The sequence below is a fragment of the Notamacropus eugenii genome, chromosome 5 (genome assembly GCF_028372415.1).
Source record: "Notamacropus eugenii isolate mMacEug1 chromosome 5, mMacEug1.pri_v2, whole genome shotgun sequence".
Classification (NCBI taxonomy): Eukaryota; Metazoa; Chordata; class Mammalia; order Diprotodontia; family Macropodidae; genus Notamacropus; species Notamacropus eugenii.
In genome coordinates, this window is record NC_092876.1 from 86,662,193 (window position 1) to 86,672,556 (window position 10,364).

The following is a 10,364-nucleotide window of genomic DNA, read 5'->3' on the forward strand; positions in this document are numbered from 1 at the left end:
ATGATTTCTAAGAACATGGTACTAGGGCTCTTCTTTCTGTTTCAGACTGGAGTGGGGACTCTGGGGAACTCCTTCCTTCTGGGCCTATATACCTTCACCTTCTTCACTGGTCCCAGGCTGAGACCCATTGACTTGCTTCTATGTCACTTGGTCTTTGTCAATGACTTGGTGCTTCTTTCTAAAGGGATTCCTCAGACAATGTCTACTTTTGGGCTCACCAATTTCTTAGATGATGTGGGATGTAAATTTGTCTTTTACTTTCACAAAGTGACCCGGAACCTTTCTCTATGTACCACCTGCCTCCTGAGTAGCTTCCAAGCCATCAGTTTAAGTCCTAGAAGCTCCTGGTGGGCAAAACTTAAAGCTAGAATCCCAAAGTATATTGTCCCATTGTGTTTCTTATGCTGGACCTTCCATCTACTGACAAATTACAAGATTCTTTTACACATGAAAGGACCAAAGGGAAGCCATAACATCACTAAAGGAAATGATTTCATTTACTGTTCTGCTACATTTCATGTTTCACTTTACATTGCAATATATATACTCCTAGTCTCCCTTCCTGATGTTTTGTGTGTAGCCACCATGTTGGGCACCAGTGGGTATATGTTTTTTTTATTGTACAGGCACCATCAGAAAGTCCAATACGTTCATGGCAACAGCCTTATGCCTGCTGGTTGCCCTGAGACCAGAGCCACTCAAACTATCCTGCTGCTTGTCATTCTGTTTGTCTCCTTTTACTCTCTGAATTCTATCTTGGCATTATATATCCATTATGAGAACTCTCCCCCCTGGGTGGTTCATATCTCTGCCTTCCTGGCTGCCTGCTATCCAGCTTGTAGCTCCTTTGTTCTAATGGTCAGTGACTCCAAAGTTCAAAAGTACCACTTGGCACTCTGGGAAAAAATGAGGATACAGTTCTGAAAAAGGACAGTATTTTTATCTCAAACTATTCACCATGGCTAATATAAGTGTAAGAGGGCAATTATAATTCTTGCATGAGGTGAGGGAAAGATAAGAATAAGAAAGCACTCTTACAGCTAGGGATTTTTGTGGCTATTTCAGATAGAAGTTTGGAACCATGCTCCCCCTATGATTGACCTTTGTATACCATTTGACCACCCCATCCCCAAACTAGACCTATATCCCAAAGAAAAGGAAAATCATCACCTGTTTACACAGACATATCTAGCAACTCATTCCACAGTAGTGTTAAATTGGAAATCAAACAATTTTCCTTCTGTTGGGGAATGGCTGCAAAGCATATTATATTACCAGAATCGATTGTCATTTTGAAATAAATCATGATATAGTGGTTTTCCAGGAAACTGGAAACTCTCCTATGAAAGAATTCAGAACAAAATGAGAACTAAAACGATTCATACAGTAAGGTTATAGATAAAGCAACCTTGAAAGATTCTTGAATCTTGATCAACACAATGATAAATTTTCAATCCAGATAACTGAAGAAGTATCACACTCAAATCCTTTCAAAGAAATAATTGACTCAGAATGCAAAAACAGACTTTCAAATATGTGCAAAACTAGAACTTTTGTATGAGCTCTGCATATTTGTGATGAGATTTTAAATGATCAGTGCGAAGGAGTGGTGGTAAAACATACATTATAAATGCATGAAAATATATGTTTTTTAAAAAATCTCAAAACACCAGTCCTTCAGTTCACAAAGGCCAGAGTATGGATTACAGTACAGGTTCTGTTACAGCAATAAAGCAATCTTAGTTCATGCTTTTTAATTGTATATTTGCAATCTCCTTTCTAAATATTGTGCCACGTGGAATGAGAAGGGGAATAAAGGGGACAGCACTGTAGATATAGCAGGACAAATGTTCTCTCTCTTCATCTGTTCTTCTTTCACTCTTCAAACTCTCCTCATTCTCTCTTCACCTCCATTCAGGTAACCTCCATTGTAGTTGTCTAACCCACAATCTCAGATGTCAGTGAGATAAGAATCCTAAGACAAACCAATGACACTGAATTAAGGAACAACTGAATCATTTTAAATTGTATTTAGAGGTAAAGTAAGTAGCAAACACTTCCATTCTTTTGATGGTAGGTAATCCCCAATAGTACCAAATTACCTTATTCTGGTATATGTGAAAGGCCAAAGGGAAGCAAAAACATGAGTGAAATACAGAATTTCATTCATTTCCTGCTACTTTTTCTGTTTCACTTTTCTCTTAATCTCCTTTCTTAATATTGCCCATGAAGGAAGCAGTATGGACTAGAGAATGTAGGGTTTTTCCCGCACAGACTCCACCAGTGTCTAGAACATTTATGGCAACCATCTCACTGTGGCTGTCCTGAGACCAGGGTCACCAAAACTGTCCTGCTGCTGGTTCATGTTTGTTTTCTTTAATTCATTGTCTTCTGTTTCAGGATTGCATGTGCATTTTCTCATGTTTTTTTATGACAGCTTCACATCTGTGCTGTCTTGACTTGTCTACCAGCTTGTAGCCCTTTTAAAAAATGCAGGTATTTATATATTTTCAATTTATTTAATAAAACAAGAATTTAATAAAATACCAAAATAAAAATTATTGCACACAAATCTGCAAATTGATTGTATACTAATTGCTACACATTTGAAATATATATTAAGTATGTATAATAAAGATCATACAAATTTCTTTTCTTTAGTCTCTTGTACCTAGAGATGACTACCTTACACACAAATAAGTATATATTAAATCTCTCTATACATACTTTTACTATCAGTTCATTCACTGGATACACATAACACCTTCCTTCATATGTAGTTAATTTGATATTTTTTGTTCCATTTTTTAGGAAGAAAATAGCTTCTTTAATTTTTTTTATTGGAAAATTACAAAAATTGGGCATAAAACCACAGGAACTATTTCAATAATTGAAAAGATTTATTTAAAATTCTTAAACCAGAATCTTTAATGCAAAATCTCATTCTGTAATATCCTGTGTTTTTTAAAAGGCAATTTATAGCAAAATTCTTTCCCACTGGCTAATGGGTCCCTGAGTCATGAAAATTTCATTTGTACCTGGGAAAAATGATTCAATAACCAATTATGACTGTTCTCAGACTTATGTTGTTAACACTAACAAATTTTAAAGTTGAAACTTATACATGACAAGATCAATGTGAACAGAAATAAATATGAAGATAAGGAAGAATTTTTATTTCCTAACATTGTTTGCTTACGCTTTAAACTCATCCTTACTGCAGTACAATGCTTCTTATGAAAATGATATACCAAAACAAAATGAAAGAAAGAAAAATATTTCATAGCAGTGGCCCAGGTCCAACCAACACTTACTGATATTAATTGTTAGAAAGATAAGCTATTTTTGTTCTAAGTGTTAGTGACTCTCATGTTCCCAATGCTACTTGGCTCTCTGGAGAAGGATAAATTCCTCACATCCTGATATAATCCTGATGCCATAGAGTTCTTTGATACAGTAGATAGAGTGCTGGATCTGCACTCACAAACCGAGACCTCAATCACATAGTAACTATATGCTCCAGGTCAATTGCCTTAACCTCTATACATCATGGTACCAACTTTTATGAAACTAAGAATAATAGTAGCATCTACATCCTACAGTTTGGGCAAACGACAAAATACAATTTGTAAATTTTTTACAAGCTTGAAAGTGTGGTGCAAATACTAGGTTTGCCATTTATTTTGGTAACTATTATTAATTATGTTCACCTTTATTCATCTCTCTAATGAGAGGAATGACAAGAAGATGTTTTTTTGAAATTGTAGTTGACCTGCAGATATTAGTTCAAACTGGTGTGATATCACTGAAATGAGTTTGACTTTCTGTGGCACCAGTGGTAATGTGTTCATCAGTTGAATTAAACTCAGAGACCTCTGCAACCCCTTCCATCTCTGGGATTATTCCATTGCTTGAAACAGAGCTCAGCTCCATTTTGCCCAGAGCTGCTTTCTCAATCTTGCTTTATTTAATGTAATATACTCTCCAAAATGTACTCTCCAATGAGGATCCTTAAATTCTCTGCCTATGTTATAAGAAATGCCAGAATAGCTTTGAAGGCAAATCCTTCAAAGCAGAGGTAGAAAGGACCTAGACTGAAGATATTAATAATGACAGTTTGAAAAATTTGATTAAATGAAGAATAAAGAGAAATAAGCAAGGCCAGACAATTAAAGGGTTCACAAATCAGAGAATGAGAGTCCAGAGGCAGTGAAGAAGAGATGGAGAATGAAGAGAGTGAGAAGTGATTTTTGGAAAAGCACCCAATAAATCAAATAAAAAATATACTAATGACCAGGATTAGCTGATGAGTAGGAGAGGAAGAGATAATTACTTGATAGAGACAAAAAAAAGAAGAAATATGCAGCCAGATATAATAGGGGGGAAAACTTAGTGAACGAAACCCTAAAGTAAAAGGTGAAACAAATAGACAACAACAACAAAAGAGCAGTTCAAGAGAGAGAAAATGAGAACTAGTAGGAGCAAGGGAAATTTAAAAAAGTAACTTAATGAACACATTAAAGTGTTTAAGGCAGAAAAGGGAGAAATAATAACTTTAAAAAATCCTAATTTGAAGCTAGATGGAGGAAACAATAAACCTAACTAATGCAACTTTTAATGTGAATAAAATAAAATATTCAATAAAATAAAAAAAATCAGAAACTATGAAGAAAACAGATCTTACATTTCTACTTGAAAGAAATTTATTTACCAAAAACATGCAGAAAATAATATTTAATGGATGGAAAAAGTCTATGCATTTACTGAAAAAAAAAAAGGTTAGAGTTACCATCATACTATGAAAGAAATAAAAGGAAGGAGAAAACCCTAAAAAAAACAGAGAATTAAAGAAGAAAATTACATTATGGTGAAAGGAATGACAGATAACAAATAGATATTACTAATACATTTAAATCTTTCAAATGCCCTAGGATTCAACTCTTAAAAGAATCATTATCTGAGATTTATGGGGACATAGACAGTAATATAATAATGACAAGAGATTTCAGTATGCCTGTGATGATTAAAAAGCTTTGAGATACAAAATTTCTGAGTAATTTAATCATTTTTTAAACAAATCCAACAGGTTATTTTAAAAGGATGGCAATGTATCTGTATCTCAGAACAAAGACAATCACTGCAGGGTGGGTTCATGGTTCATAAACCTTTTGAAGAGTAAGAGTTCAATGAGGGCCTGAGAGTGACATCATGTCACCCTTAGACAGAGACATAATCTCTATATTCAGACCACCCCCAAACTTAGACTATCTAGTAAAATGGATGGAATTTATCTGAGTTAGAAATTCCAAGTAGGATTGGTTTCAGTTGTAAAGAGGAAAAGTTGAACTTGACTTTCAGAGTCTGAGGTCTTGCAAATAGAAAAGTAACCTCTTACTCTGAATCTCCGCAAATGATTAGTTAGTAATTGTGAAGACATTTGGAGATCCTCTTTTCCCAGAGTTAAGGCCCAGCAAGCAGGTTGTGTCTTGAGTTTGGCATAACAGTATTCCTTTGCATTCTGAATTATCTGATCCTCTGACAAAATGTGCTACTTTTACCAGCACCAGGTGATCACTAAGTTTTTATGCTTGGAGTTCCTCCTTTTTCCCAAGGACCTGAGAGCTATTCATTGCACCTCTTAACATGCTCACAATCCTTGTTCTTTCTAACTGGGAAGTGAACCAAAATTGCCTTGATATTCTGGAACAAGAGGGTAAAATAGAAGAAATTCAAAGAATCAATTGATCACAACCTGAAAGAGATTTCAAAATCAAAACTCCCAGGTATTGTGTAGCTGAATTCCAGAGCTCTCAGGGAAAGAAGAAGAAATTTTAGGCAAGCAAAATTAAACAACTGAAATATCACACAGTGACACTCAGGACAATATAAGATTTAGCAGCTTCTACATTAAAGGATGAGAGGGCTTGGAATATGATATTTTCGATTTCCAAAAATTAACATTACAGGCAAGAATGACCTACCCAGCAAAACTGAATATAATCCCTCAGGGGAAAATTGGATATTCAAAGGACAGAAAGAGAGGACTTTTGAGAATTCCTCATGAGCTGAAGTCTCTCCTCAAAGTGACTTTTGCGTGGACTGAAATGACCCTGGCTCTGTGCAAAGTATTTGCCTTAAACCTAGTGGAATTCTTTGTAGACCCACCCCACAAATTGTGTCATTTCCTCTATTCCTCATTTCTACATCCCAGAGCTGTTATGCAGGGGCTATTTTTAAAAAAATATTTATTTGCTTTTGAAGATTGTGTTTCTCTGACTCTGTGAGAATTTAGGGTATTGTGACATTGAGGTTAAGTTTTATTTTAGGTGTAGACACATTTCTTGTCACTTTTACTTTGCTCATAAATCTTTTCTAGAGAAATTTGGCAGTAGAGAAAGCTGTCCACTTCAGTGTTGGTGGTGTGACCCAAATGAGCTTACATAGTCTGGAGGGCTGAAGGAGTGGCTGCCTATCTGTTCTGGCATAAGAAGACTACTTCAGGCTCAGATTCAAGCCAGCTCAGACTCTGTCTAGCTGGGATTCTATCGGGCCTGGCTGTGAATACAAACATAACAAATGCTTAGTCTCCTTAAGAGGCAATCCAATTTTGCAAATCTTTAAAAAACTTTGTATACTTTGGCTTTAAAAAAAAAAAAAGTGTAAGACTTTTTCATCATGGGGTGAAGATCTCTACAACACTCCTTTCAGATTCTGATGCACCAAGTCATGGACATAGCTGAAATTGCTTTTTTCTTACTGCAAAATTTTTGTATTAGAAATATATAAAGATTAAAAATAATTGAAGAAATATCTATTCCTTCAACTCAAACAAAAGAAAGAATAAAGAAAGAAAGAAAAGCATGAAATAAGAACACTAATTACAATTAGCAGAACAAAACCATAACATTTAAGTAAGCTTAAAAAGACTCAGAAAAGTAAAAAACTAACAAATGGTTTTCATATGAGTAATGCATCACCATAATGATGAGTATAAAGTAATAAATCTGCTCAATAGAAATAAAACATATCATAGATGCTAAAGAATGTTTGGCAAAATATATCAGCAATATGAATTAAATAATCTAGAAAATATTGGGATAACTTACTTCCTTAAAGCAATATATATTTTTAACCTAAATCAAGGTTTATATATGATGGAGAAAAGTTAGAGGACTTTCCACAAACTCAGCTGTCAAGCAATGATGACTATTATCACCACTGCTATTTAATATACTGCTAGAAATGCAATCTATAAAAATATGGTCAAATAAAGTAACAGAGGAAATAAACATAGGCAGAAAAAAATGAAGGTATTATTTGGATAGATGAAATGAATATAAACCCAGTATATCTTAGAAGTCAATAACAGATAATTGACAATCGAACAAAGCCAAGACAATTATAGGACATAATATAAGCTGACACAAAACGTCAGGGTTCCCACATATTACATGCAAGTCTCATCACTCAGGGAAACCATAAGCTTCTAAGCATTTACTATGTGCCAAATACGATACATAGTGTTGGGCATACAAGTACAAGCAAAAAGAATTTCTATTTCTGGTCCCAAAGAGACTACAGCCTAATGGGGAATATAACATATAAATGGAAGTTGAAAAGTATATATTGAGAAGAGGTACTCATATGGATTATGAAAGTCAGAAGTATAACTAGGAGAAAAATGAAGCTTATACAGTCCCTTCTCAATACAAAAAAAAAAAAAAATTGAGGTCAACAAAAGAAACCCACCAATGAATAAAGGATGGTGGAAAGGTAAAAAATGTTCCCCAGGGTGAGATGGCCCAGTAAATTGAGGGAACTTCTCAGCTGAGAAGGAAGCTGAAATCATGGTGACACAAACAAAAACACAGTCTGGAGGGGAATGGAGGAATACTAAGAAATGAAGTTCCATTTAAAATAACAAAAGAAGCAAAAAAATCATTATATTTTTAATTTTGGATATCCATGTATAAAATTCTTAGTAGAAATTATAAAAATATCAATAAGTGAAACATTAATTACTCATGCATATATTGACTGATTACAAAAAAACATAATATTCTGCCTCTATTACTTTGATTAATTTATCTAAATAATTAATTAGGTTAATAATTGATTAATTAATGATTTTCCACCTAAATTAATTCTAAACCATGTCATTTATAGAAAGGAAAATAAAGATCAAAATCACAAGGGTAAAAATAAAAGGGTCTGTTCAGTGCAATATCTCAAATTGTACTTAGAAGGAAGGAGAGAGCGAGGGAGGAAGAGATGAGAGAGAGAGAGAGAGAGAGAGAGAGAGAGAGAGAGAGAGAGAGAGAGAGAGAGAGAGAGAGAGAGAGAGAGAGAGAGAGAGAGAGAGAGGCAAATAACCCTAGGAACATAATACTCACTAAACTCAAAGGTCATTTACTTGAGGAAGAAAGCACTGTTTCATAATAACCAAGGGCACAACTGGACAACAGCCCGACAGGAAACAGGTTTAGATCAACACTTCATAATATGTGAAATCCAAGTCAATACAACACAATCAACATTCATTAAGCATCTACTGTATACATAGCCCTGGAAAGACAATAAAAAGAAAGACTGTCCCTGCCCCTGTGTGGCTAACAACTTAAGGAGGTGGGGAGACAACATCCTGTAAATTATGGTTGTAAAGTATGGGAGGCAGTGAAGTAGGTTTCTGGGGAGAAGAGGAATGAGAATGGAACATCTTGGGGCATCCTATTCTTTGGAGTCAAAACCAGGTAGAACAACAGATTCAGAGTGGGGTGAATCCCAAAGTCTTAATTCTCCTATATACAAATGAAGGCATTGGGAGGAGTTTGGCACTCTACCCTGCAGCCCTCCAATCAGAAGTCAGAGGAGGCTGAGAAGGTAGTGTCAATCATGACTTGAGTTAGTAGTATGATAATGAGATTAGAGGTGATGAGCATAAGCTGAGAAGGGGATCTTCTTCTTTGAAGTTCAAACCAGATAAAGTATAGATGCAAAGGAGAACATGTACCTAATGGACTATATGCTAATATAAGCTCCAAATGGATGCATAGTCTAAATATAAAAAGTTCCATTGTAAAAAAAATAGGGGAAAAAGAAAAAAACTGTCTTAAAATCTATGAAAAAGGAACGAATTCACAATTAAAAAACAGTAGCAGGGGGGATAACAAGACAAAATATACATTTTTTGGTAATATAAATTTGAGAGGTTTTAGAGAAAATATTCTAATAAAGTTGAAAACAGAAAAGAAATAAGTAAACAGAAAAAGAGACTTTTACAGGAAGTTTCTCTGATAAAAGTCCTATATGTAAGACATAAGAAACAGGCCCAAATTTATAAGACAGATCCATTTCTCAACAGTTAGATATTTTAATGATAACATAGACACAGTTCTCAAAGGCCAAAATCAAAATGATGGACAACCACATGGAGAAATGAGTTAAATCACAAATAACTAACGAAATATAAATTAAAGGAATTTACATTCAGCATGAAACCGATCAGGGTGGCTGGTATGATGAAGGAGGAAAATGGCAAATGTTGGATATGGTACAGAAAGAGGAAAAATAAGGCAAAGATGGTGGAGCTGTGAATATACACATACATATATGCACGTATACATATACTGCAGTTCTTTTCATTCTTTTTTGTTTCTTCAGGATATAAATCTAGCAGTTGTAAAGCATATTCAAAGGACATTCAAACTTTAATAATTTGTGGGCTTAGTTCCAAATTCATTTCCAGAATAATCAAACCAATTCATAGCCCCACCATCTTTGCCTTATTTTTCCTCTATAGTCATATTAATCATATTCCAAAAAGATGATAAAGGAACCTTTCTGTGTGCCCACATACACACAGACACACACAGATATACACACACACAGACACACACACACACATATATATATATATATATATATATATATATATATATATATATATATATATATATATATATATATATATATATATATATATATAAACATAAATTTCCAAACTGGAAAAGAAAGAAGATTCCTTTAATTTGGGAATGTCTACAAAGCATATTAAATTAAAGAATGGATTATCTTTATGACATGATATCACATATTCAAGTGCACGGGTATTAAGGTACCTATTATTACATTTTGGGGATTATACAATTTTCTTATTTCTCAAAGTCAAAGTACCAAAGTCCATTTTCTATTTATCTCGTTGCTTCTGAATCTTCCATCTGCTGACAAATTACATTTTTCTTATATATGTGAAAGATCCAAAAAGAATCAAAAACATGAATGAAGTACAGGATTTCCTTTATTTCTGGCTTCATTTTCTCTTTCACTTAACATATCATTCCCTGTTTTCTTAATCTACCTTCCTA

At 34.2% G+C, this 10,364-nt stretch overlaps 1 protein-coding gene across 1 annotated transcript; it reads left to right on the top strand.

Annotated features, from left to right (window-relative positions):
• LOC140507505 (vomeronasal type-1 receptor 1-like) lies at positions 1 to 924 on the top strand. The gene has a single exon (XM_072615574.1). It carries the CDS (start codon positions 1 to 3, stop codon positions 922 to 924), a length of 924 nt encoding a protein of 307 aa, XP_072471675.1.
• The last annotated feature ends 9,440 nt before the right edge of the window (positions 925 to 10,364 follow it).

Coding starts and splice junctions, on each gene's coding strand:
- LOC140507505 (XM_072615574.1), top strand. CDS start 1: ATGATTTCTAAGAACATGGTACTAGGGCTCTTCTTTCTGTTTCAGACT.